This window comes from Sturnira hondurensis, unplaced genomic scaffold, assembly GCF_014824575.4.
Source record: "Sturnira hondurensis isolate 20B ecotype Veracruz unplaced genomic scaffold, ASM1482457v3 Scaffold0015262, whole genome shotgun sequence".
Lineage (NCBI taxonomy): Eukaryota > Metazoa > Chordata > Mammalia > Chiroptera > Phyllostomidae > Sturnira > Sturnira hondurensis.
In genome coordinates this window covers 1,820,327-1,848,088 of record NW_028087893.1, presented here as the reverse complement: position 1 = coordinate 1,848,088, position 27,762 = coordinate 1,820,327, and the positions used below count along the sequence as shown (strand labels likewise).

The following is a 27,762-nucleotide window of genomic DNA, read 5'->3' as shown; positions in this document are numbered from 1 at the left end:
GGTACAGAGGTCTCGCTGTGTGCCAGATGAGTACAGAGCTGGGGGCTTTGACGCCACATCCATTCCCACCAACTCCTAGAGGCTGGAGTTAGCCTCCACATTATGTAAGTCCAAGACGGTGCGGCCAGGGTCGTCTGGACACTGGCACACAGAGCACACGCCACCCCCTGTGCTGGGCCCCACAGGGACAAAGTCCTGCCCTCACACTGCAGTCGGAGCTTGTTTGCCCCTCGCCATGGTGAGCGAAGCTGAACCACTGGCTAAGACCAATTCAGGATCCCAAGTGCCCTGTTACACCTTTAAATGAGCGGTCCCAGGGAGTCCAACACCCCACTCCACTCTCCTTTGCTTAAATAAATCTCTTGGCTTCCGCTCAGACTGTACAGCGCACAGCCCACACAACCACGCAGGGCAGCTCTGAGATCATCCTCAGAGGGGTCTGGAGCTGAGCTAGGGACCCGTCCTCCAAAACCAGACCAGGACCTCTTCCACCAGTGTCCTGTGTGGTGTTGGGGCATCTCGACGACCCCTCGTTGCCCCGACTTCTGCCCCAGGTCTTGGGCAGTCAGATGCCTTAAAGAAGCCATCCGCTGTGCGGGGNAAGTCCTGCCCTCACACTGCAGTCGGAGCTTGTTTGCCCCTCGCCATGGTGAGCGAAGCCGAACCACTGGCTAAGACCAATTCAGGATCCCAAGTGCCCTGTTACACCTTTGAATGAGCGGTCCCAGGGAGTCCAACACCCCACTCCACTCTCCTTTGCTTAAATAAATCTCTTGGCTTCCGCTCAGACTGTACAGCGCACAGCCCACACAACCGCGCACGGCAGCTCCGAGATCATCCTCAGAGGGGTCTGGAGCCGAGCTAGGGACCCATCCTCCAGAACCAGACCAGGACCTCTTCCTCCAGTGTCCTGTGTGGTGTTGGGGCATCTCGACGACCCCTCGTCGCCCCCGACTTCTGCCCCAGGTCTTGGGCAGTCAGATGCCTTAAAGAAGCCATCCGCTGTGCGGGGGCCCCGGGCTCCCTCCAGGATCACTCCCCAGTTTGTCCCGGGCTCCCCTTCATCTCTCTGTGGCACCATCAGGTGATGGAGGTGAATCTGCCCTGTGCTGTGGTAACACCCGAGACTCTCCTCTTCCTCATCGTCCTCCTGCATCAGAAATTTGTCCTCACATCAAGCCATGACGAAGTCATTGCCAACACTTCTTCCTACCTGCCCAGCCTGGTCGGGGCTCTGTTCCTGGGCCTCTCAGTGAGGGGGGACCAAGCCCCTTCCTGAGTTAGAGCCCAGGCGGTCAGACTGCCCCCAGAGAGGCGAAGACTAGGCCGTGGGAGGGAGCAGGAGCCCGAGCCTCCGCTTCTCCGCCACCTGAACCCCCCACATTTCATTCCCAGCCCTAACCCAGCTCCTTGCCATCTTACAACTAAAGCGGTGCCAGCTTTTGTCCCATTTTCTTCCCCTCCGCCACAGGTAAGAAACTAATGGCCCACAACACATTTTGTTTGGACTGCCATCTTTTTTTAGAGTTTTAATTAGTTGCTATCATTTAATAATTAACTGCTTTCACTGAAGAATCCAGAATCCTAGTTTCTTTCGAAAAATCAGAAGATCTGGCAACACTAGGCCCCTGTTCCTGCGTGGTAACGAGCAGCTGGCCTGGCCCAGTGTCCCCTTCTACGGGGCCTGCACTCTGGTGTCTGCAATCCACCCCTCCCGGCGGCTCAGCCACTCACTCAGTGGCCTCGCCTCTGCACCCCATGGCTGCACGCCATCTCTGTGTGAGGTGGGCCAGGGGAAGGACCCAGAGCCAGGGGCTTCGGCACGCAGAGCTGGGGTGTGCGGTGCCGGCTGGGAGCTCCACCCCAGCCTCTCTGCATCGGTCTATTGCTTGCAGCATCCCAGGCAGCCTGCGTCCTGCTGTGGCTGCAGACACAGGGCTTGCTGTCCACTGCTTCGGGCCACTCCATGTCCTATCAGAGACAGGCTCAGGAACCGAGGTTTTGTCCAGGGCCTGAGTAGCAGTGTGGCCTGTAGGTACAGGCCTTCTTCCTGCCCAGCCACCTCAGCCAAATGTGCACCAGGGGGTAGCAGCCTTGTCACAGTCCAGCATGATGTTGAGCACGGTGCACGGGGCCCCGCCCACAGACAGGGCCGTGCGGGTGTCCACGCGGTACTTCACAGTGCTCAGGCCGCCCTCCCGGTCCACCTTGAACTGCTCCTGGGGAGGAAAGGAGGAAAGTTCACAGACACAGGGCTTTGTGGCTGCCCGCTGTCTACTGCTGCCCCTGTGACCTTGTCTTCAGAAGTCCTGCAACCCCACCACAGAGGACAGGGGTGCTCACGGTCCTGGGGGCTCTGGCCTGCAGCTGTGTGCCCCGCGAGCAGGGCAGCAGGGCCTTCTGGTTCACCAGTGCGGCCCCTGGACAAGAGGCTGTTTGAGGGACAGGGGTTCGGGGCTGTCTGGGACTCCAGCACCTTCGGCGGAGCGCCACCACCCAGCCTCCACTGGGGTCGGTGGAACCAGTGCCCAGGTGCCTGAGTGACACCCATTGACTGAGCTGGGCCAAACGGGTGGACAGGGCCCCTGGGGTCCAGATGGAGCCTGACAAGCTGCTCAGGCCCATCAGTGCCCATGTCTCCACCCGTCCCTCCCGCTCAGGAGGCCCGTCAGCACCTGCTTTTGAGCAGCGACACGCTTCTGGTCCCTCTTCCGCCAGGCCGGGTCATGCAGGTGGCGAAACGTCTTGTATCCAGTTGTGATCCCTGAGGGGCGGAACAGCTAAGGAGGCCAAAGAAAGCTGGGTTAGGCCGCCCCTCCTGGAGCCCTGGCCCTCACCACTGGTCCTCTGGGTCCCACTGCTGGCGACAGGCCTCAGGCTGGGGCCTGTGTTCCCATGGTGCAGAATAGGTGTGCTGGCACCAGGGATGCCATCTCTGAGCCCCAGGGACCTGGCTGAGGGCAGAGAAGGGAGCCTCGGGCAGCCGTGCCAGCCGAGGGTGCGGCAGGGCGCATTACCTGCAGCCCAGCTCCTGTGATGCGCCGGTAGAACTCGTCGTCCTCGCGGCCCCAGCCCCAGAAGCGGTTGGACATCCCGTTGCACTGGCAGAGACGGGCAGCGTCACCCGCCCCATCCACCAGGGCGCTCTCCGGTCTCTCACCCTCAGGAGGACAAGCCCTGGCCGCCTCCCCTGTGGTGTGGGCACCTGATGCTCACAGTCCCCGTGACCTCTGCAGTACAGGGGGGACAGCCCGCCTGCCTGCCCAAGGCCTGCTCTAATGGGGCCTTGAACTTGTGTGAGGTGCCTCATTCCCCCAGAATGTCCGGTTGACAGGAGCTACACCCTGAGTAGCTGGTGATGGGTGGAGTGCCGACTCCCACTTCTCCCGGGTGGCGCTGCCCTGGTCTCCTCCTCTGTGTGGATGAGGGACAGCTGGACTCCATGGCAGACACCAATTCTTGCCACCAGATGAGCAGTTTCATTTAAATAAAGCTGGTGTTCCCCTCAGGGGGAGCAGGAGACCCAGGTCTAAGCTACTCAGTTCTCCCTGCCCACCCCCGTCACCGGGACCGAAGCAGGGACCGCCAGACGTGAGTCAGGCCAGTAGAGAGCCAGTGCTACACAGCTTGGGGACCCCTGTCTGCCTGTCCGGGGCAGGCCCCTCTCTCAGGGAACTCGAGCCTGGACAGATGCTTCACCTACAACCACTGCCCTTCACCCTGAGTGTCTGGAAAGAAGCCCAGACTAAAAAGGCAGAAATGAGAGATGGGAAGAGATGTGGTGCCCTGGGGACCACGCCCAAGAGGCTGGGCGCAGGAGGCCACACCCTCCTCTCAGCCCCACCCAGGCTCTTCCGGATTGAGACCCAATGAACCCCCACTTTTCCGAAGCCCAGTTTTCACGGGCTTTCTGTCAGTATGGCTGAACCCTCCCTAACCAACCTGCTTGACCCCACTCGTCTCTTCGGCTGTTCCCAGGTTCCCTGCTGGACCCCAAAACTGCTGCTCCTCCCACCAGTGCCCCCTACCCCCGCAGGCGGGAGCTCCCTGGCTCAGCAGCACAGGCTGGCTGGGCCTCACCAGCCGGTAGTGCTGCTTGGAGAGCAGCAGGATGCCGCCGACGTAGGTCTTGTAGTGGTAGAGGGGGTGCAGCTCCGGGGAGGCCACGTGGAAGGGCCCTGCCTCCGGGAAGCCGTAGTCCAGCTCCTCGTTGAGAGGGAGCAGGTCCACGTCGTGCATGGCGATGTAGTCCGTGGCATTGCTGCTCTCCAGGAAGCCCACGTTGATGAGCGCCGCCCGGTTGAACCTGTGCGGGGCGGCGGAGGCTGGGCAGGATGTGGGCAGCCAGCTGGCTCCCCAGATGCTGCAGGAGCATGTCCCCTACAGCACCCGTGCAGGGCCCGATGCCGCCCTCCAGGCCAACACGGACTTCACTGCAGAGCTACCCAGCTGCACGCCTGCCCCTCCATTCACTGCCTAAATGTTTATTGAGCATCTACTACATGCCAGAAGCTGTTCAGAGCACAGGAGATACAGCAGTCAGAAATCGAAGCCCTGCCCTGAAAAAGCTGATATTCTAACAATAGCAGGTGAAAAGAAGGAAGTAAATACTTGACAAGTCCAATAGCAGTGAGTGCCATGGGGAAAAGGAAAGCAGAAAGGCAAAGCACGCTGGAGGCGAGGAGCATTCTGAGACGAGCGGTCTGGGTGGCCCAGGGAAGGCCGGAGGGATGAGCCCTGTGCACATCAGGGGAAGGGGTCTCTGAGCAGAGATGTGCCTGCTAAGGCCTGAGGCAGGGCAGACACACCCACCTGGCCAGACACAGTGAGTGCAGGGGGCATAGCGGATGAGGCCCATGGGTGACCAGCCTCTGCCAGGCCTGGGCTTCAGCCCTGGACGAGATGGGGAGCCCCCAGAGGGCACAGGGCAGTGGCATGACTCGCTGTGACTTGGGGCGTGAGGGCCACCCTAGCCAGGGTGGGAAGGAGAGACTGGAGGGCCAAGGGGAGCGAGGAAGTGAGTTGAGAGGCTGGCGATGATGAGGCAACAAAAGACAGTGCTTAGCTCAGGGGGGTGGCAGTGTGGACGGGGAGGAGCAGGCAGGGTCTGATGGGCCCCGCCGATGGACTGCACACCTTGTGTGCGGCAAAAAGAGGAGTGGAGGGGACTCCAAGGCTTTCTGACCTTGATGACTGGAAGCATGTAGTAGCCGTTTCCTGATGGGTGAGGAGGCAGGGGAAGCGGGGCCGGTGCGGGCAGGAAATCAGGAATTCAGCTTCGATCAAGTTAATCTCGAGATGCCCCCAAGACCAGCAAAGGGAGGGCAGTGCAGGTGGCCCATGTTCAGGGGTGGAGCTCAGGGGACAGGTCTGCGTTGGGCACACCTCCTGGGAGTCACCAGGGGTGAGAGGGGACTTAAGGCCCTGAGCCTGGATGGAATCCCCCAGGGAGGGACTGTGCTCTGCACGGGGACACTCGAGAGCACTGCGACTGAGAGATCAGGCAGATGAGGCAAACCTGAGAGAAGGTAGAGAGGACAGCCAATAAGAAAGGAGGAGATGCAGCTAGTGCTGCCCCCGGGCCATGGGTCTGAGGTAGGAGGAAGAAATCCCCTTGGCAAGTGCTGCCCAGAGGACCGCAGGATGGAGGCTGACTGCCGAGGCCCACTGGGGACGAGGGGAAAGCGCTCTATTGCCACGGTGTGGGTGGGCAGACATCCAAGTGGGCAGTCCAGGGACCGTGAGGGGAGAAACGGAAGATCTGTGACAAAGGGGAGCCCAGAAGCGAGGTGACAGCAGTGGGCGCCTTGGCACTTTGTACTCCTGTGCAATCACTCCAGGTGGGGAGGAGACCTGCTCACGCAGGGTGAGGCGGGCCAGCTGGAGCGATGCTCTGGGGCAGGAGGCAGGAGAGGGAGCGGGTGCCTGGGAAGCACCTGGACAGGCACCTGCAGCGAAGCACAGCCACCGAGATGCAGGGCCACAGGAGGGATTTGGGCAAGTTCTCCTCCATTTGGCTCTGTTTCTCGAATAGGAAGCAAGGGGAGGGGAGTGAGGATGGGCAAGGAGAGGGTAAAGGCAGCAGACTGCAGGGATTCCAGGCTTTCAGGCAGGGCAGAAGAGCTTCCTGGGCCAGGGATCATCGTCATATCCGGCTGCCCAGGAGCAGCTGTGAGTTAAACAATCAGGTTCCCTCAGGCCGAAGATGCACCAGGCAGAAATGGGCAAGGGAGCGGAAGCGTATGCAGGGCAATGATTTTAACAACAGACCATGGGGTCCAGGTGACGTCAGGACAGAGTGAGGACAAGGAGGGTGGGCAGTGACGTTTGGGAGCATCTTGGACTAAAGGGCTTGATGGGGTCTGAGAGCTGTTGGGGTCTCCGGAGGGAGCGGAGGGAAAGGTGGGGTGGAGAGCGAGACACTCCGACTGTGATTGTGCAGGAAGGCAGGTTTTGGCGAGGGCAGGGTTTCAGGATAATGCCAGACTGAGAATGACGTGAAAGCCATAGCCTGGACCCTCCCTTTGCCCAGCCCTCACAGCCAATCTGCTGGTAAGCCCGGTCTCTGCCTCCCACACCCTTCGTCCATGCTGGCCAAGTCCCCACCAGCTCGGACACTGCTGACTGCCCGCAGCCCGCCCTGCTCCTCTTCTTGTCCCCGTGTAATCCACGCCACACACTGCACCCACGTTTTAAATGGAAATCACATCAGGGCCCTCCCCAGCCCCAAACTCTCCCCAAAGATTTCCGCCATGCCCAGTGAGGGGCGTCCCTCCACAGGCCTGCGGCCCACCAGCATGGGCTGCTGCCAGAAAGAGGAACAGGCCCCGAAAAGCCCAAGCAAGGTGAGGCCCCCAGAGAGGGGGAGCTGGGTCAGGCAGTCCCTACCTGAAATGGTCCACCTGGTTGAGCACATAGATGTGGTGCGGGATCTTCTTCCGGCTCAGGAAGCGGTGCAGGTGGGGCACAAAGACCAGGAGCTCCTCGAAGCGCTCACGGAAGGGCACCAGCACCGCCAGGCGGTGCGGCCCCCACGATGGGTCTTCCTCCCAGTGCTCAGGTAGGGGCTCCGGAGGGCAGGCCCGGGGTGGACCTGAGGTCTCCTGTCCTCGTCCCCCCGCTGCCCAGGCCCTGTCGCCAGAGCAGCTGAGCTGCAGCCAGAGCAGGGAGAGGAAGCCCAGGAAGAGACAGGCAACGAAGAGGTGGAAGACGGAGCATTTCCGGGGGAGGCTGCCCGGGAGCAGCCTGGACCTGGGACAAGAGTGAGGAGGGTCAGAAGGGCAGGGCTGAGGCAGGGCCCCGTGACGAGTCCCCCTCTGGCTCCCCTACCAGCAGGGCACATGTGGCTGGTCTGCCCCAAGCACCTGGAATTAGTATAGAAGCCACTTCAGTGCTTTTGCTCGCGCTGCTGCTGTGCGTCAGAGCCCTGCCTGCTGCTCTAGGGCCAGCCCACGCCCGTCCCCCACCCCTGTCCTGCCTGGGAAGCCCACCCACTCCTGGCGGCCCAGCTCCCTGACACTTTCTTAGTTCCTATGAGTGAGCCCTGGTCAGACCATAAGGAAGGCAGGGATAGGCACCCTGGCTCTCATACGTGCTCCTCCTGGGGGGAGGGCAAAGACTCCTGTCCTGAGCTGACAGCAAGAGCCCCAACTCAGAGATCTCACCCTGCACCCTGGAGGTTCACTACCAGCTGGAACGCTGGCTTTACTCTGCTTCTCACACCAGCAAGCTCCCCAAGACCTGGGCCTGGGCTGGCCCAGTCCCCAGTGGAAACCCCCACGGTTCACTTTGGGAAGAGGGGGTCTGCACGGAACAAGAGACAAAAGACAGACGAGGGAAAGAGAGACGGGCTGCGGCCAGTACCCAGGCTCATTTCAGAAACTGGGAGGACAGCTGGGGACATCAGACACTGCAGCAGTGCTGAGAGAGCCTGCCCTCAGGCTGGAAAGAACAAAGAAACACTCCGGATTCGCCTGCTTCTCTTGCCCCTCTCTCTGGAAGTTCCTGAGGATGGTTGAGGAGCCGAGGAAGCCAAGCAAATGGAAGCTTCCTCTGCTCAACTCCCCATGAAATAATTGGCAAAGCAACCTGCTGTACAACCTCTGAAGTCACCACACACCTTCCAGGCTTAGAGACTTTCCCTCCTAAGTGCCCCTGACCCCTCCCCACCCACCGCCTCTTTTAACTCCATCTCATCTATCCTCACCCAGCTCAGGCCCCTTTGAGTTCGTGGATGTCCCTCTTCTGTTTACAAGACAAAGACCAAATTCCCCGGTCCGACCATCAAAGCCCTCTGTGAGCTGACCCTGCTGCCAGCTGCCTCCTACCGCTCACCCAGCGCTCAGCATCGGCCGCACTGAGCTGCTCCACTCACCACCTTCCCTCCTGTGCGAGCCCTCACACAGCCTGCCGCTTCTGCCTGGAACGCTCTTCCTACTTCATCTGCCTGGAAGCCCCCACTGACCCTCCAGGGCCAAACTCCAGTGTCATGGTCCACACTGCCCGCCTCGCCTGCCTCTCCACATACACCAGTCCCCTTGGTATCTGGTTACTTCGCCCTTCAGAGCGCTCAAGGATTCTGTGATTGTCCGAGTCCCTGCTTGTCTCTGCCACCGGCAATCAGCCTGTGGCCCCAGCACAAGTCACACGGCAGACGACATGCTAAGTGGGTTACGGGAAGAGTGCAAGCAGTCAAGCATGCTTTCGGGGACACACGAGAGCCACACCAACACCGGCCTCTCTGGAGCAGCTCTACTGCCAACCTGGAAGCCAGCAGTCCTGAAGCCACACGTGGGTCCCACACACAGCAGCCAGAGGGCTGGGTAGGACCCCTTTGCAGGGGTCTTCTGACTTACCCCCCGTTGTCCTGTGGTGGGGGTTTCCGCTGGGGAGGAGCAGAACCCAATCCTGCCAGTGGCCTGCGAGGGCTGGAGCCTCTACAAATCCTCCCTCTGAGCTCTTTCTGGGGGTGGGGTGGAGACCAGGGAGATGAACATGGGGAACTAGCCCACCTTCGGGGAAGAAGCAGTGACCATTACCCAGGGGTTGGGCATGAGTTGGGCATTGCATGTACTTTCACACACTGTCCCCGGGTCTAACTTTCCCATCCTACCAGGATTGCATCCCCGTGGGCCCTCTCATTCTAAGTGGTTAAAGACCCAAACTGCTGACAACTCAATTCAGAGAGGAATCCCCATTTCCTCAGGACCAGGAGACACTGAGAACAGTTGCTCCTGAGGCCACCTGGTGGCAAATTCCGTATCTGCAGTCCAGCTACTCCCAGGCCCAGGCCACCCTGCTCTGAGGGCAGACCTGAGGCAGTTTGGTCACGTTCCTCAACCTGGGCCCAAGGCTTGGAAAGGAGGATTCAGAGCCTGCAGGCTGGGTCCAGAGCCAGCACTCTTAAGTACTACCTTAGCCTGCATCTGTTGCATGGATCTGTGTACCCTTGGGTCAAGAAAACTTATCAGTAACTTTTTCTGAGAACACAGTTACATTCCAAAGGGATGGAAAGGGATCAGAAGACAGAAATTTTTCTCATTACCTCTCCTCTCTTCTCTCACCCAAATCTTAGTGATACAAGGTTTGAATACTCAAATGCTCTGCTTATGGCACCTACAAATGATAAAGGGAACTGGAAGACACCTCCACTATGACAGGCACAGTGTTATGGGTTTTACATGTATTGTCTCCTTTAATCCCCATACAGCCCTGCAAAGCACTTCTTACAATCCTGGTTTCAGAGGTGGAAAAACTAAGGTCAGAAAGATCAAGTGATCTGTTTCTGATCACACAGCTATTAAAGACGATTTCTGCCCAGGGCTGACTCCACAGTTCTGGATTTCTTTCTGTTACAGTCCTCTCTTCTTACTCCATCAACTCTGAAAAATCCCCAAAGGTGGGGTTGTGCCCACTATCTTCCAGAATCTTTTGGCACATGGCAAACTTAGAGACCAAAGGGGAAGGAGGTGTCACTCGCTGGGTAGAGACCCACCAGGTATTCTAGGTGAGAAAACTGTCCAGGACGCAGCTCAAGGCTGAATGAAGTGTCGTCCCATATGCAGACAAGCGAAAAGCTCCCCTCCCCAGTTTTGCTTTAGTGGGAAACATCATTAGCCAGGATCTGGGCCAAGCCCATACCTAACACATGGAGCAGGCCCCTTTCAAGTACAGCTGCACAGGAAATGAACGAGTGTTGTGTGAGGAGTGCCTACTACGTGCCTGGCGGTGGTCAGCCAGGCAGAGCAGACGGAGCTTCTGTCTGCGTGCGGTGTTCTTCTGGGCGGGCAGCAAAGGAAGGGGAAACATGAGGGAGGGGAGGAGGAAGGGGCTACGTGGATGTGATGGGGAGGTAGAGACCAGAGAAACGTAATGCAGACCCTCTGACCAGGGGCAGACAGAAAGACCGATCCACTGAGAGAGGTCATCGGAGTCGGAGGCCACGGAGATACAGTGAGGTCAGTGGAGAAACAGAGAAAGCCACAATGAGAAAGAGCGACTTGCAAAGAGAGACAGAAACTCAAAATGGGAAGTCAACGCCGATACAGGCCCGCGGGGGACGGAGACCTGCAGAGTAACGTACAGTGGTGAGACAGACACCCACACAGAGACAAACACCCAAATACAGAGAAACCCAGTGACCTACAAGGAGAACCACAGACCCTCAAAGAGCCCTGCAGGGACCAGACGCGACAGCCTCGGGCTCCTAGATTCCGCCTCACGGCCCAGAAAAGATCAGTACCCGGGAGGATCGGGCCCGGACCGGCCAGCTGCCGCCGCCGCTCACCTGCCATCCTCCCAGGGTAGCTGCGCCGCTTTCCTCCGGGAGGGGAACATCGTGGGGGTAGGCGGCGGTGCATGGGGCTCGAGCTCCCAGCCGGGCGGGCCCGGCCTCGCCGGCCTACGCGGCGCCTCCGCCTCCCGCCCCGCCTCTCCCCGTCCGCCCCGCCCCTCGGTCCGGCCGGCCCTCCGCTCCGGCCACGCCGCCCGCTCCCCGGAGCTGCAGCGTCAAGGGTTCCGCGTGTCGAGGAACAAGTGAGCACTCCTGCTTCCTGACTGCTAACTGCCCTTCCCCCTTAACGTCCGGAGAAACTAGGCCCCCAAGAGGGCTCCAGTCACAGGGCTGGGGACTGGGCTTAGACTCCAGACTTCCAAACCAGCGCCCTGGGATAATCTGCGTCTTCCTCCTCTTCCCGAAGGAAGGCGAGGAGCCCTGCTGTCAACCCAGGTGCGTTCTTTCTCTGCAATGAGCTTGAAGCCAAGCTCAGGGCTTGGGCTTGGATTCATTTGATACCCATGTTGTTAGGAGCCAGGCATGAAAGACATTAACTGGATTCAAAACCTGCCGCTGCCAATTCCGTTGTGTTTTAGGGCAAAACACAATCTGCATCTGTTCCCTCATCTGGGTATGTACATAGTTCTTACTACATGGGTCTACACGGTTGCCATGAGGATTAAAGGGAAAACGCCCCCGGCACAGCGATGGGCACAACAGTCAACGCTGTGTAAATGACCGCTGTCGTTCAGGAAAGGGCTACTCCAGTGGAGACGAGGGACAACCGAGGAAGGGAACCTGTAAGGAGACTGAGCGGTGGGAACCGAGCTGCTGGGCCAGCTTCCCAAGTGGGAGGAGAAAGCAGCGGTTATTAGCCTTGCTCTCTGCCCTCCAAGGCCGATTGTAAGTTTCCCAATAAAGAGCTAACGTGCATTGAGTTCTTACTACGTGCAAGTCATTGTTCTAAATTATTTCCTGCTGTCACCTCATTTGGTCCTTGAGTGTTGTGCTTATCATGCCAATTTTTTCCTTTTATATTTCCTTGTTACTGAATTTATTGGGGTGACACTGGTTAACAAAATTACACAGGTTTCAGGTGCACAATTCCACATCTACACACTTTATTGTGTGTTCATCACCCCAAATGCCAACTTTAAAGATGGGGCGACCAAACACAGATACAATTCATCACATAAGCCCAGTCTGAGGTTGCAGTCTGAGGTCTCGACCACTCTGCTTCCAAGAGGACTTCACTGTGGGTGGAAAACTAATCATTCCCAATAACCCACCTTCTCCCTTCAGCCCTGCAGCACACAACTCCACTGGTCCCTGTGCTGAACTCTCTCAGGGCACTACACCCTGTGCTGCAACCCTGGCAAACCCAGCTTAGATTTGGCTAATGACGACGGTGAGGCGAATCCCTGCAGGGAGCAGCCAGGTAAGACCAATGATGGAAGCAGGGAGGTGGGACTGTGACTTAAAGAACACGAGCGCTTCTAAAGGGTGTCTGGCTAATTGTTACATCAAAATGAAGTTCTGCTCGTGTCAGATCTGACTGACCTCAAGAAACCCGATTTCACATAAAACCCCAAATTAACTCATTTTAAAATGTGACATCAACAGTCGCGTTGACTGTAAGTACCCCTGATGTGATGGGGTGAAAATGGCACTTCACTTCTGTGCTCTTCCTCTGAAAACCCCAGATCCCCAGACCAATCATGGAAAAAAACTGGAGATAAATCCCAGCTGAGGGAAATTCTACAAAACACCTGACCAATACTCCTGAAACCTGTCAAGGTAATTTAAAAAGGGAGGGGGTGGAGAATCTCACCGCCAAGCTCAAAGGGAGAACTAAATCTAATGTGGTGTCATAAATGGGACCCAGGAACAGAATAAGGCCATTAGGTAACAGCTAATGGACTTCAGTTAAAGAAAGTGTAATGCTAGATTCATTAATTTCTAACAAATGTACCCTGCCAACACATGACACGAATAGAGGGAACTATTTCAAGAATGTTCTTGTAATTCTAAGTTTATTTTTTCTTAATGTGGAGGTATAGGTCAGAGGTAATAGCTGCTCAGATGATACCCTTCAGGGTCAAACACCCCCCCCCCCAAAATATCTCCCCACCCTGTTTCTCAAACACTGCTGACCCACCTTCCTCCAATTTACATCCAGGGAAACCCTCCAAGCAACACTTTGTTGTAAGCGCGCAATGTCCAAAAATCTGTGACGAGGGCTGTTCTGTTTCTAAACAGCCTTCCTTTCCAGCCGCTCACAACCCCCTCCCCTGGCACCAGGTGAAACAATGCCCGTCCATCTCCACACCAGCTGTCTCAGGTCCCCCTGCCTTGTCGCCTGTCATCAGAACCCTTCCTCTCCCTCAAGACCCTTGCTGAAATTCCACACTACTGGCTAAGCCCATCAATATTCCTAGCCCTACCAGCCCAGGGCTTTCTGTCCTCCCCACCTGCAGCATTCCTGTTCAAAGCACTCTGTCCTAACCAGGCAGTTCTAGTGGTACCAGGACAATGCTGTTCCGAGCCCAGCTACTCTGCAAAGGCAGGGAGGGCACTTCATGAGAGCTCAGGCAGATGAAATGGTGTGGACTTGAGCACCAACCCAATTTACTTGTTGGATGGCCTCAGGCAAAACCACCTTCCCCGGCCACCGGAAGGTGTGGAGAGAATGAAAAAGACGAAGTTCACAGGTGGGTATTTACCTTGGAATGCTGTGCTTGTCCTTTGGAAGGACTGACATTCCTCAAGCACCCTGAAGTGTTATGCCCACTGATGGCACAGAAACTTTACACTGGACAAGAGTGTATTTTTTTTATTGGGAAACCAATGTAACAAACCTAGGCTTATTGAAAATGAAATCAGTAACTAAGACTGCAGGCCCCACCCCTAGCCAGCACCAGGACCTCTGCTTTCCCTGACCCCAGTTCCTCAAGCCACAAGAAGGACAACTGGGGAAGAACCTGGACTCAACCTCAGGACCACCCTTCCACATTGCGACCCCCTCCATCCCACCCTCAACTGACACACACCCTGGATGGGCAGGCTGGGTTTAGGCCCAAAGAGCTTCTCAGGGTGGCAGGAAATCGCAGCTACATCCCAAACTGCTCAAAATCTCAAGTTAGCAAAGGAAGACAAAGAGAAAACTGGCTTGCCCACCCACTCCCCTCCCCCCAGCCACCCCAGACAGCAGCCTCACATCCCTGATCAGTAACACTGATTCTGAGGTGCCAGTGGGGCCCCCAGTGGCTTCAACAGCCCCGAGGAGATTACTGCAAAAGGCCAAGAGCCCAGGGAGGGGGGCAGGCACTTGCCCCACCACCTGCTCAGGATTAGCCAGCCAAGCTGCTCCATTCGGCTTGTGCCTGGGGCACCTGTGACTGGAAACCAGTCCCCTCCAGAACATCTGTGGCTGGGAACCAGTCCTGCCAGAAAGAAATCAGTTCCAGGAGGCCCCTTCTCCCCCACCCTGGGAGGAAGGATGGCTACACCAGCTTCTTGGCTTCAAAGAAGCTCTTGAGATGTCGCATCTGCCAGACACCAATGGCTACGAGGATGAGGGTCTGCAGAATGGACCACCACAGCACTCGCTGGTTGGTGCTCTCGCTGGTCTGCCGGAAGCGCTCCTCTCGCCACTGTGAGGGAAAAAAATGGAAGAGCCTGAGTTGGCTGGGCCCCACTTGGGGCCATTAGAACTACTGGTGGGCCCCTGGAAAATGCCTCAGGGCCAACCAGCTCAGCACAGGTCCAAGTCAAGGGCCTGCAAAGAGCCAATCCACCTGGGAATGTCTTTACCCACACCAACCAGATGGCCTCAGGCAACTGAAGTCTGCTCATCTGTTGTGTACAGCCCTCACCTGGTCCTACCCGGGCTCTTGGAAGAGAGGTAAAGTAGTCATGGTATTGCCACCAGACAGAGCTGATCTGAGGCGCTCAGGAGTGGACTTGCTGAGCACTCTGCCCAGGTCTCCAAACTGTTCCTTGAAGACTATTGGGCACGGGTTGCAAATGGGTGACCCAGAGGCTAGACCTGGCCCATGTATGTATTTTGTTTAACTCATGTGGTATTTGCCAAGATTTAAAACCCAGAAAATTTTTACATAAAAAAACCTGGACCTCTAGCTTCTCTTAAAAGCCAGGGCTACCCTCGACACAAGGCGGGGAGGGGAGGGGGGGCGGGGAACAGGGCTAGCTAGCGTCTCTATAAGGCTGTCCTCAGCCAACAACAGCAGCTGTTCCTGTTTAGGTGGACCACTGTCCTACCAATCCTTACGGTCACAGAACTATTCACAGAAGCTGCCTGACTCCTGAACACAGGTGAGTCTGCAACCCCTGGTCCTGGAAGCATTTAGAGCCATGGGAATAGCACCCGGGGTGATGGTATCAATTCCTGCTCTGTGGCTTTGTGTAACTGTGGGACTCAGGGCAGCAACAGCCTCTTAAGAAACTGTCTCTTCATTCACAAACAGAGTTAGTAATAGCTATCCCACCTTTTAGACTTGCAAAGTGTACAAATAGGCACGTTTCTTGGGTTTCATAATGACTCTGACGTGTGACTCCTGGCTGAGCCAGTGGGCAGCTTCTAGGAAGACCCCTGGCCCTGGTCTAACCACTCACCCGCTGGTAGTTCTGCTCTTTCTGGATCTGCTCCACTTGTTCCACCAGCTGTCGCACTCTTAGCTGCAACTCACTCAACTTGTCTTTGGCAGCAATTTCTGCGTAGTCGTTGGCGTGTTCACCCACCTGAATGTCCAGATGAACTCTCTGTGAACAGACAAGGAAGACAAAGACAATCAGGCAGCTCTTCCTGCCAGGAACTGACAGCTGGTCCCCCGCCTTCCTTAACCTGACAGGGCCTCCTCAATGACCACTCTATGGGGCTCTGGGCACACAGAAAACAGGCCGCGGTGCCCTGACAAGTGTGGCTCAGTGGCTGGGCATCACCCTGCAAAGCAAAAGACCAGTCTATTCAATTGCCAGTCAGGGAACATGCCTGGGCTGCAGCTTCTGTGCCCGGCTGGGGTGCGTACAAGAGACAACTGATCCACGATCATTGTTTCTCTCTTTCTCCCTCCCTTTCTCCTCTCTCTAAAAATAAATAAATGAAAACCTTAAAAAAAGAAAAAAAAGCAGCAGCAGCCTTGGCTGATGCTCTGACCAAGACATATGCAGAGAGCTCCACAACTATGTCCTAGGTGTCACTGGAAACCAGTCTTGTTAGGAGACACAAAACCCAACCCACTTGTCTCACACCCACAGTATCACCCCATACCCGTGCCGGTCCTGCCCAGGAGCTAAAGACTAAAAGCAACCAGTCCCGAGTGAGTCCACTTACCAACATGCCACCAGCAAAGAGGGAGAACTTGGTAGAGTTAGAGTGAAGACAGATCTGATGCTCGCCAGGGGTATGGGACGTGAACGTGAACCTGCCTTCAGAGCCATACTGCCGGGCCAGAATGACCTGGGAGAAAGGACTTCAGTGAGCGTTACCACAGCACCTGACAAATGCACAGGCAGAGCAGAGGCACCCCCTACACTAAAAGGCCCAAAGCTGCACAGTCAGCGGGTGCCAAAGGCTCGTCTGAGAACTGTTTGGAATGGGGGTGAAGAATAGACATTAGGTTAGCACGTGACCACTCTTGGGAAGGATTTTCCTTTATTCATAGTTCATGCCCTTTCAATTATTTTGGTGTAATTCTTCTTTTAAGTGAAAGGTGATACCTGAAAGATTTGGGTTTTAATCCTTATTTGTAAAAATTTAAACCTGCTGCCCTGGCCAAGGGCATGGCTCAGTGGGTTGGAGCATCGTCCTGCCATTGTGGGTTTGATTCCCCATCAGGACACATGAGGGGGTTGCGAGTTCCATCTCAGTCCCTCCCGGGAGGCCGCTGATCAGTATTCTCACAACATTTCTCTCTCCCTTCAATGGGAAACATGTCCTCTAGTGAGAATTCAAGAAAAAATTTAAAGCTGCTCAATTCATTTTCGAAAATACACTGTTCCCTGAAATCCTAGTGTAGATGTCACCGCTTTCGAGTTGGCAAAATTCTTTGTTTTCCAGCGCCTCAATTAATCGTGCGGTCCCACCTTTAAAACGGCATTTTCATTACACACACCAGGAACCGGTTCAGGGAAGGTAACTGGCTCGGCGGAGTCACGCAGCAGTCAGTAAGAAGTGGAGAGGGGAGGAGAGCCAGCCTACAACAGCCTAAATTAGGCCTGGAGTGAAAATTCCCAATCTTCCCCCACCACCAACTGCTTTTTTACCAATTTAGCTGCTGTGGAAACTAGGAGGGGAAGTACCAGCGCCGGCTTGGTCTGGCGCTGAAGTGCAGAGCGGAGGGCTCGGCGGGGCGAAGGGACCGGCTAACCTTGTCTTCTGGGTCCTTCACCTCCACGAACATGCCCAGCCCGGGGGTGGCCGGCTGGTACTCCTCCCGCTGCTTGTCGTACAGCTGCGTCCGGTAGTTTCCTGGAGGGAAGCCGGGCGAGGCCAGATCAGAGGAGCGCGAGGTGGCCCCAGGTCCGCAGTGGCCAGAGCACGGCGAGGTGGGACTGCTCCCGGCTCTGGAGCGCCACTGGCTCTCCCCAACCCCACGCACCGACACCACCGTCTGGCCGCCAACTCTCCCCCGGCCCCCGCACCTATAACCATGGTCTCGTCCGGAATCTCCTCAATAAAACACTTCTTCTCCGTCTCCCCGATGTGGAAGTAGAGCGCTCCTCCGCGGGCCGCAAACCACAGCAGCAGCACCAGGGCACGAACTACCTGCCCCAGCCCCGTGCCCCGACCGAGAGTGGAGACCCGCGCACTAAGCTCCGCAGCCATCTTGCCCCACCTTCCCGCGCAGCCGCAAACGGCCGCGCCACGTAGCCCGGCCGCCGCCGCCGCCGCCGCGGGACCTATCGGGACAGCGAGTTCAGCAGGTGGGACTGTAAGTCCCGAGATGCCTCGGGGCGGTGGCGCGGCAGTGCCTGATTGGGGCGCAGCTTCTGCCGGGAACCGAATTGGAGCCCCAAAATGGGGACCTCTCTGTTGACCATCATCATGGGCCGGCATTGGTGATTATCAACATTTTAGAGATGGTGAAACTAACTTCAGTGTGTTTGAAGTCGTAGAGCAGCAGGATTCGAACCTACGATCCCAGATTGTCTTGGCATAGGTAGCATTTGTCTGCCCTTCTGTTTTGCTTCTATTTTAAAAAAGTCGACTTTGAAGAAAATGACAGAAGCAACGCTCAGATTTATCTTCAGAATTTTTTTAAATAGAAAAGTCATGCTCTCCCTTTACCACTTCTTTGCTCCCTCTAACCCCTGTCACTTAAATCCGATCTCTGTGGTCCCAGGCATCGCGTCATCATTAGCACTGCATACACCTCCACGCTGGCTTTGCTGGCCGATCCCGGTCGTGAAGGATCAACGGCCGACTGAGCTCGGGGCCCCAGGGGCTGGCAGGTCAAGGGCTGTTTAGGATTCTTGGGGCGGAGTCGCCCAGTGTTGGAGGAGAGTTCTGCAGTAAGTGTGAGATCAGCAGAGGTCTGGGTCCTTTCTTGTCCTTCCTGAATTTTACCCAAATTCAGACTATTTTGGAAGGTCTTCGGAGTCAGCCATTTATTGCTGCGCTCCCTCAAAGTTTCATAGAAATTGGAGGTTTTTCCTCTCTATTCAAAGTTGTTCTTGTTTCAATTGACCCTGGGGGGGTGGGGGGAGGTTTAGTAGGAATATGTTCACATTTCCCTATCATCAGGAAGTCTTTGTCTCATTTTTCCTAAAAATAGCAATATTTAATAATATGACTGTACCTTGTTTTTTTTTTTAAGATTTAATTTATTATTTATTTTTAGAGAGAGAGGAAGGGAAGAAGAGAGGGAGAGAAACATGGATGTGTTGTTGCCTCTCCTGCTCCCCCTACTGGGGACCTGGCCACAACCTAGGCATGTGCCCTGACTGAGAGTTGAACCAGAGACCCTTTGCTTTACAGTCTGGTGTTCAATCCACTAAGCCACACCAACCAGGGCTGTACCTTATTTTTTAAGCATTCCTGAGATGAAAGTGGTTAACATTTTTTACCCTAATTATTTGCTTTCACAACTAATGCTGCAATAAAAATTATTTTTCATTTATTGCCCTGACCTGGTAGCTCAGTTGTTTAGAGTGTTGTCCTGGTAGCCAAAGTTGTGGGTTGGATTACTGGTCAGGGCATATAGAAGAATCAACTAATGAATGCAGAAGTAAGTGGAACAACAAAATTGATCTCTCTCTTTCTCCTTTCTCTAAAATCAACAAACCTGAAAAATTATTGTTCGCTTACTTAAAAACATTACAGCTGGACATTGTTTGTTGAGATCACAAAACTGCCCTCCCAAAAACTTGGTACCAATTCATAGTCTCACCAGCGATGTGTCAGAGAGCTTGCTTTCCCACGCCCTGCTCAGATGCTCTCAACTCTTTTTAATCTTGGCAAAATGATTGGATGAAAAGTTGTGTTTTACTGTCCTTTTCATGTTTATTTTCTCAGATGCTGGACATTTTTTTTCCAGCCATTTGCTTCCTTCTAGGAACTGCTGGTTGGTTTTTCTTAGTGTTGTTGTAACTACACATTATTATTGTTGTTTTAATTACCATTCAGAATTAACAAATTATTATAGAATTAATAAATGATAACATTTTTATATTAGTTTCAGGTATTTTTAAGTTAAACTTCTTACATTGAGACAGTTGTAGATTCACATACAGTTGTAAAAAGTAATGCAGGGAGATCCAGGGCACCATGACCCGGTTTTGCCCAGTTACAGTTGTAACATTGTGCTCCATACCACAACCAGGATATTGACATCAATCCAGGCAAGTGAGAGAACACCATCACAAGGATCCCTCTTGTAGTCCTGTTATAGCCACACCTCTTTCCTACCCCCTCATCCCTCCGTAACCCCAGATGACTACTTCTGGTGCTGGTAGAAATGGGGCTCTTGCATGGAACTGCCAGGAAAGCATTCCAGAGACCCATGTATGGGAAGATAAGGTTTAATGGTTACGTTTATTGTAGAAGCAAAATCCAAGGACTGCCCCTGGGTTCCTGGTGTCCCATTTCTCTCCCTCCCACTGTGAAAGAAGTCCAGCCTTGCCTTCATCAGGCCCAGAATAAAGGCCAAGTTCCAGAGATTCTCTGCCGTTGGCTTAGTCTGTACTAAAGCTTAGTCCAGTCTAGCCTTTGCCCCGTCTAGCCAGCTCAGGCTGTCCCAGCTGCATTTGGTTGTTGCTGTGCTGCTGTACCCAGGCTTGCACTTGCAGCCTGCCTGTGGAGTCTGCGTGGCTGCTGGACCCCAGGCAGCTGCTATGGCCACATGGCTGTCTTGGAGAGAGAATGCAAACACCCACGGGGGAGCACACACGTTACTGGGAGGGAGAGCAAGAAAGAGAGAAAGAGCTCCTTTGTTTGTCTGATTATATTATCTTGGGCTTGGGAAGCACCAGGGACTTTTTCAAAATAACCAATCAACTTTCCAAACTTAATGAGGCTGGCATTGAGTTTTCCCCCTAATCCATTTCCTAGATCTTTTGGGATTCTGTGTCTCTTACCCAATCCAACTCTTTTCCCAGGCCAGACAGACAGGCCTTTATGGGTGCCATCTTGGCTGCTACTTCAAATGCCTCATAGTAGAAGCGCCTCCTCCTGCATCATCTTGGCTTCTACTGGGCATGTGCCCAGCAGAGGAATTTCCCTTCCTCCCCTCCCCCATAATCCAGTACAGAGCAACAATTACCCAGGGAGATTGGGAAGCTGGTCCTTATTTTCTACAGGGGGGTGGGGAACACTGAGGTTAATGCCCTTAGTGGGACAATCCTGCAGTCCTCTGGGGAGTGCGTGAAGCTGTAGCTTCCTAGTAGATTGGGTTTCCTAATGTCTGATTCCCTTTGCTCCCTTTGTTCATATCTAGCTGCCTACATTAACAACACTAATCTGCACTTTCTATTCCTATACTTTTGCCATTTCAAGAATGTTATGTAAATGGAATCATACAGTATGTAACCTTTGGAGATTGGCTCTTTTTCACTCGGCATGATTCTCTGAAGATTGCAGTTTGTTGTCCGTATCAACCGTTGGTTTCCTTTTAAAGTAAAAGGTAGTCATTTCACATAATATAGAAAGATATAATTTTATAATAACTCAAAGAGGTGAGAACACAGCTGTTGAAGGAAAATTTTGTATTTTATTGAAGTTAAGCTGTTATACATTCAAATTACAGTATTATAACATTAGGATGTTAAATGTAATCTCCCCGGTAACCACCCAAAAAAAGCTAAAAAATATACACAAAAGTAAATGAGAAAGGAATTTAAATGTTTCACTACAAAAATCAAATACAAAAGAAGACAATACCTACAGGAAATGTTATAAAGCAAATAGAAAACAAATAGCAAAATGACAGAAGTACCCTTTACCAGTAACTAATTTAAATGTAGATGGTTAGACTCTCCAATCAAAAGACAAAGATTCATAAAGTGAATAAAAAACATGATCCAACTATATGCTGTCTATAAAGACTCTTTAAATCCACAGACACAGATGTGAAAGTAAAAGAATGTAAGAGGGTATCCCACGCAAACCGTAACTAGAAGACAGCAGGGGTGACTATACTAATATCAGACAAAATTGACTTTAAATTTTTAAAAAAATGTTACAAGAGACAAAGTATGTTATATCCATAAAAGGTTCAATGCAACAAAAATATGTAACAATTATGAACTTGCATACCAGTAACAGATACACACAAAACTCTCTTCCAACATCAACACAATACATGCTCTGCACACAAGGACATTTTACAGAATGAAATATTAGACACATGTTGAGACAAATTAAGTCTCATTGGATTTTAAAAGATATATGTCATACCCAGTATCTTCTCGGACAATGAGATGAAGTTAGAAATCAGTAACAAAGGAAAGTTGGAAAATTCAAACATTGTAGAAATGAAACACAGCATTTTGGTGATTAAAGCTATTCATTATCTTTTTTTTTTTAACCACTATAGCTTGAGCACATAGTTTTTGCCAACTCCTATGCATGATGTTAGAAATATGTTAGTGATTCAAAAACACACATTCTCTGGCCATATGGTACTTACTGTCTAGCGAAGGAGGCTGTATGATTGTAATTATATACTTGTTTTCCCTTTTCAGGAACATGCTCTTAAACAACCAATGGATCAAAAAGAAATCACAAGGGATCGATTACTAAGAAAGTACTTAGAGGGGAATTATAATGCAAACTCTACATAACAAAACTTTAAGACAGAGAAGGCAATGCCAAGGAGTAAATTTATATCTACACATGCTTACATTTATAAACAAGAAAGACCTCAAATCAATAACCTCACTTTAAGCCCTGACCGGGTAGCTCAGCTGGTAAGAGTGCTGTGCCAAAATGCCAAGGTTACAGATTCAATCCCAAGTCAGGATACAAAAGAATCAGCCAATGAATGCATAAATAAGTGAAACAATAAATCTATGTTTCTCTCTCTTTCTCTCTTTTGCTCTCAAATCAGTAAATTTTTAAATATTAAAAAATAATATCACACCCTGGCTGGTGTGACTCAGCGGATTGAGCGCCAGCCTGCAAACCAAAGGTCATCAGTTCGATTCCCAGTCAGGGCAGATGCTTGGCTTGGCAACTACACAATGATGTTTCTCTCCCTTTCTTTCTCCTTCCCTTCCTCCCTCTCTAAAGATAAATAAATAAAATATTTTTAAAGAATAATCTCACTTTACACCTTAAAAAAACTAGATAAAGAACAAAATAAACCCAAAGCTGGCAGAAGGAAGGAAATAATACAGATAAGAGCAGAAAAAAAACAAAATAGAAAAGATAAAAATAACATAAAAAAATAAAAGTTAATTCCTTGAAAAGATCAAAAAAATTGAGGAACCTTTATCTAGATGGACTAAGAAAAAGAAAGAAGACTCAAATTACTAAAATCAGAAATGAAACTGAAGACATTAATACCATTCTAGGGAAATAAAAAGGTTTACAAGACAGTTCTAGGAGCAATTCCATACCAACAAATTTGGTAACCTAGATGAAATGAACAGATTCCTATAAACAAAAACTACCATGACTAAACCACAAAGAGACAGAAAATCTGAATAGACCTGTAACTATTATGGAAGACTGAATCGATAGTAAAAAATTTACCAACAGCCCTGGCTGGTGTAGCTCAGTGGATTGAGCTTGGGCCTGCGAACCACACGATCGCCGTTCAATTCCCAGTCAGGACACATGCCTGGGTTGCAGGCCAGTTCCCAGTTCCCGGCAGGGGACGAATGAGAGGCAACCATACATTGATATTTCTCTCTCTCTCTCTCTCTCTCTCTCTCTCCTTCCCTTCCCCTCTAAGATAAATAAATAAAATATTAAAAAGTAAAAAATAAATAAATAAGATCTTTAAAAAGAAATTCCCAACAGACAAAAGTCCTGTATTTGATGGCTTCACCAGTAAATTCTACCAAACGTTTATTTTAAAAAATCATTTGATTGAGCCTCGCTAGTGTGGCTCAGTGGACTGAGTGCCGGCCTAAGAAGCAAGGGGTCACCAGTTCAATTCCCAGTCAGGGCACATGCCTGGGTTGCGGGCCGGGTCCCCAGGTCCCCAAGAGGCAACCAACTGATGTTTCTCTCACAGACTGATGTTTCTCTCTCTCTCTTTCTCCCTCCCTTCCCCTCTCTCTGAATATAAATAAATAAATAATTTTAAAAATTAAAATTAAAAAAGACCCTACAATATTTCATGTAATACTGGTTTGGTGGTGATGAACTCCTTTAGCTTTTTCCCTGGCTAAACATCTTTATATGTCCTTTGATGTGTGGGGGCTCTGCCCGCAGGGCTCCCCTCAGCCACCATGGATGAGAATAAGTCTAACAAGACATTATCTTCTTGGGGAGGAAAGATGGCCGACCTCTCAAAGGAGAAGGGCCAAGGGCCTTTTTCTCAATGGGTTTCATTGGGCTTTTATGCCCTCATTGGGCTTTTATTGGGTCCAGTTTGCACAGGAATACAGGTAAAGCTCATTAATCATTGTCAGGCAGAAAGGATCAAACAATAGATAACATACTAAGAACCATGAGAGCTTATTCTAAATCAGGGTCTGTTAGCTAAAGGGCTACAAAACTATGGGAAACAAACTCATATCCTGCTCAGACCCTTATTAGAAAATTGAGAGCATTCTTAGCAAAGCAGGTTTTACAGATTTTATTTTATTTTTCTTTTTCTAGGACTGATCATCATGGGGAACCTGCCCTTTCCAGCACAGGGCCGCACTGCCCTCTGTCATTGTTTCAGGCTTAAGCCAGGCAGGGGAAGTAAGGCAGCCAAGAAATTAGGAGACTTCAGACGGAATGAGGGCTCGGGCTATGTCAAAGCCGAGGAGTGGGGGTCCATCACCCCCTTTTGCTATAGCCCCCTGAGTCCTTCCCTGAGGGCCCCCTGTGACCATGCCTGTGTTAGGTTGTTCCTCCCTAGAGGAATCTTACCCGTCATTGGCTAACCGATCATGCACTGAAGGCCAGGCTGGATGAAGTAGAGGGGGCAGAGGCAGCGCCCATGCCAGGGAGATAAGCTTCATCTCCTTAGTGGCTTAAGATCCCAAGGTCTCCTACTCAGCCTTAGTCACTGGCGGGGGTTGCGGGGGGAGGTTACAGCTTCTGAAAAGAGGCAGGGCAGTTCCCAGCACTTTGATTCTAAATGATAGCTTTTCTGGGTAGAGTAATCTTGGTTGTAGGTCATTTGTTTTTCTTCGGGGTTTTTTGGGGGGCATTTAAAAATATTTTTTATTGATTATGTTATTACAATGGTCCCATTTTCACCCTTTTATTCCCTTCCACCCTGCACGCCCCTTCCCCACCCCCACATACCCTCACCTTAGTTCAGGCCCATGGGTCATACATATAAGTTCTTTGGCTTCTCCATTTCCTATACTATTCTTAATCTCCTCCCCCTGTCTATTTCATACCTACCATTTATGCTACTTATTCCCTGTACTTTTCCCCCATTCTCCCCCTCCTCTTCCCCATTGATAACTCTCCATATGATCTCCATTTCTGTGATCCTGTTCTAGTTGTTTGCTTAGTTTGTTTTGTTTCTGTTTGGTTCCGTTGATAGTTGTGAGTTTGTTGTCATTTCACTGTTTATAGTTTTTATCTTCTTTTTCTTATATAAGTCCCTTTAACATTTCATATAATAAGGGCTCTGTGATGATGAACTCCTTGAACTTGACCTTATCTGGGGAGCACTTTATCTGCCCTTCCATTCTAAATGAGAGCTTTGCTGGGTAGAGCAATCTTGGATGTAGGTCCTTGCCTTTCATGACTTTGAATACTTCTTTCCAGCTCCTTCTTGTGTATAAGGTTTCTTTTGAGAAGTCAGCTGATAGTCTAATGGGAACTCCTTTGTAGGTAACTGTCTCCTTTTCTTTCTACTTTTAAGATTCTCTCCTTCTCTTTAATCTTGGCTAATGTAATTATGATGTGCCTTGGTGTGTGTTTCCTTGAGTCCAACTTCTTTGGGATTCTGAGTTTCCTGGATTTCCTGGAAGTGTATTTCTTTTGCCAGATTGGGGAAGTTCTCCTTTATTATTTGTTCAAATAAGTTTTCGATTTCTTGCTCTTGTACTCCTTCTGAAACCCCTATGATTGGGATGTTGGAACACTTAAAGTTGTCCCAGAGTTCTTGAGCCTCTCCTCATTTTTTTAAATTCTTGTTTCTTCATTCTGTTCTGGTTGAATTTTTTTTTCTTCCTTCTGGTCCATACTGTTGATTTGAGTCCCAGTTTCCTTACCATCACTGTTGGTTCCCTGTACATTTCCCTTTCACTTTGCATAGTCTTCACTTTTTCCTCTAATTCACAACCATACTCAACCAATTCTGTGAGCATCTTGATTACCAGTGTTTTGAACTGGGCATCTGATAGGTTGGCTGTCTCTCCATCACTTAGTTGTATTTTTTCTGGTGCTTTGATCTGTTCTTTCATTTGGGCCTTTTTTTTTTTTGGTCTCAGCACATGTGTTATGTAGTAAGGGGTGGAGCCTTAGGTGTTCACCAGGGCAGGACAACCCATGGCGCTAAATGTGGGGGAGGGGTCAGAGAAAGAACATCGCTACTTGTTCAACTCTGCTAGCTTTCAGTCACTTCTGCTGCTACCCACAAGCAAGTTGGGCCCTGCTGGTGCTGATTCCTGAGTGGGTGGGTTTAAGTACTTCTAGAACCCTGTGGGTTTCTCAAAAGACTTCTGTGAGGCTGGTGGTTTCTCCCGCTGCCTCAACTACCACAGGTTTTTTGAATCAGAGGTTTTGAGACTTTATTTCCCTGAACTGGAACCCTCGGTTGCATGGTCTGTCTCCCTCCCTAGTTGTTTCTCCCAGTTTATCTGCACATGAATGTGGGTCTGCCCACTCCACCAGCCGCCATCTTGCTGCAAGTCCTCTGCCCCAGCTGCCTGTCTCTGCCCCTCCTACCAGTTTGGATGAATGTTTCTTCTTTAACTCTTTGTCAGACTTCCATACAGTTCAATTTTTCTCTCAGTTCTGTTTTTTTTAATTTGTTGTTGTCCTTCTGATTGTGTGAAGAGGCACAGTGTATCTACCTACACCTCCATCTTGCCTAGAAGTCTGGTTGTAAGTCCTTGTTTTTCATCATTTTGAGTACTTTTTGCCAGTCCCTTATGAGAGCTCCCTTGTGCTAATTGACTGCTTTTCTCTTACTGCTTTTATGATTCTTTGTCTTTAATCATTTGCGTTTTAGTTTTGATGTGTCTTGGTGTGTCTTTGGGGTCATCTTGTTTGGGGCTCTCTGTGCTTACTCGACTTGTCTGTCTCTTTCCTTTAGGTTAGGAAAGTTATCTGTCATTTTTTTCAAGTAGGTTTTCAATTTCTTGCTCTTTCTTCTCCTTCTAGCATCCCCGTGATAAGAATGTTAGTATGCTTGAAGTTGTGTCAAAGGTTCCTTACACTATCTTAACTTTTTCATTCTTTTTCCTTTTTGCTGTTCTGATTGAGCGGGGTTTTTTGGTGGATTTTTAAAATATATATTTTATTGATTATGCCATTACAGTTGTCCCATTCCCCCCCTTTGTTCCCCTCCACCCNTCTGTCATTTTTTTCAAGTAGGTTTTCAATTTCTTGCTCTTTCTTCTCCTTCTAGCATCCCCGTGATAAGAATGTTAGTATGCTTGAAGTTGTGTCAAAGGTTCCTTACACTATCTTAACTTTTTCATTCTTTTTCCTTTTTGCTGTTCTGATTGAGTGGGGTTTTTTGGTGGATTTTTAAAATATATATTTTATTGATTATACCATTACAGTTGTCCCATTCCCCCCCTTTGTTCCCCTCCACCCTACATACCCTCTCCCCCACCATTACCCCCCTTTAGTTTACGTCTATGTGTCACAAGTTCTTTAGATTCTCTATTTCCCACACTATTCTTGCCCTCCCCCTGTCTATTTTCTATCTACCATCTATGCTACTTATTCTCTGTACCTTCTCCCCCTTCTCCTCCTCCCCCCCTGTTGCTAACCCTCCATGTGATCTCCAGTTCTATGGTTCCGCTCCATATGTAGCTGTCCTCTTAGTTTGCTTTTGTTTTCGGTGTGGTTGTTAATAACTGTGAGTTTGCTGTCCTTTCACTGTTCATATTTTTATCTTCTCTTTCTTAGATAAGTCCCTTTAGCATTTCATATAATAAGGGCTCTCTGATGATGAACCCCTTGAACTTGACCTTATCTGGGAAGCACTTTATCTCCCCTTCCATTCTAAATGAAAGCTTTGCTGGATAGAGCAACCTTGGATGTAGGCCTTTGGATTTCATGACTTGGAATTGTTCTTTCCAGCCCCTTCTTGCCTGTAAGGTCTCTTTTGAGAAATCCACTGACAGTCTGATGGGCACTCCTTTGCAGGTGACTGTCCCCTTATCTTTTACTG

The 27,762-nt window shown here is 51.2% G+C and overlaps 2 protein-coding genes across 4 annotated transcripts; both read right to left on the bottom strand.

Annotated features, from left to right (window-relative positions):
* Nucleotides 1-1,494: 1,494 nt before the first annotated feature.
* B4GALT7 (beta-1,4-galactosyltransferase 7) lies at nt 1,495-10,945 on the bottom strand. 3 transcript variants are annotated; one of them, XM_037064503.1, is made up of 7 exons: nt 10,787-10,943; nt 8,856-9,011; nt 6,889-7,251; nt 4,081-4,306; nt 3,018-3,101; nt 2,676-2,780; nt 1,495-2,219 (listed from the first exon to the last, which is right to left on the bottom strand). In XM_037064503.1, the coding sequence occupies exons 1-7, from the start codon at nt 10,834-10,836 to the stop codon at nt 2,064-2,066; spliced, it is 1,140 nt and encodes a 379-aa protein (XP_036920398.1). In that variant the 5' UTR covers nt 10,837-10,943; the 3' UTR covers nt 1,495-2,063. The 3 variants fall into 3 exon arrangements, with proteins under 3 accessions (XP_036920398.1, XP_036920399.1, XP_036920400.1); XM_037064504.1 differs by lacking the exon at nt 3,018-3,101 and having other exon boundaries at nt 10,787-10,945; XM_037064505.1 differs by lacking the exon at nt 8,856-9,011 and having other exon boundaries at nt 10,787-10,940.
* A 2,646-nt stretch (nt 10,946-13,591) lies between these two features.
* Nucleotides 13,592-17,867, bottom strand: TMED9 (transmembrane p24 trafficking protein 9). The gene is made up of 5 exons (XM_037064502.1): nt 17,438-17,867; nt 17,164-17,264; nt 16,128-16,253; nt 15,410-15,556; nt 13,592-14,427 (listed from the first exon to the last, which is right to left on the bottom strand). The coding sequence occupies exons 1-5, from the start codon at nt 17,850-17,852 to the stop codon at nt 14,278-14,280; spliced, it is 939 nt and encodes a 312-aa protein (XP_036920397.1). The 5' UTR covers nt 17,853-17,867; the 3' UTR covers nt 13,592-14,277.
* Nucleotides 17,868-27,762: the final 9,895 nt, after the last annotated feature.

Bases quoted from the DNA above. Each gene is read 5' to 3' on its own strand.
- B4GALT7 (XM_037064503.1), bottom strand. From the start codon at position 10,836: ATGTTCCCCTCCCGGAGGAAAGCGGCGCAGCTACCCTGGGAGGATGGC. The intron at 2,781-3,017 runs GTAATGCGCCCT...TGGCCTCCTTAG, and splicing joins TCACAGGAGCTGGGCTGCAG to CTGTTCCGCCCCTCAGGGAT. The intron at 2,220-2,675 runs GTGCTGACGGGC...TTTCCTCCCCAG, and splicing joins GTGTCGCTGCTCAAAAGCAG to GAGCAGTTCAAGGTGGACCG.
- TMED9 (XM_037064502.1), bottom strand. From the start codon at position 17,852: ATGCCGGCCCATGATGATGGTCAACAGAGAGGTCCCCATTTTGGGGCT. The intron at 16,254-17,163 runs GTTAGCCGGTCC...CCTTTCTCCCAG, and splicing joins TGAAGGACCCAGAAGACAAG to GTCATTCTGGCCCGGCAGTA. The intron at 15,557-16,127 runs GTAAGTGGACTC...GTCTGTTCACAG, and splicing joins TCTTTGCTGGTGGCATGTTG to AGAGTTCATCTGGACATTCA.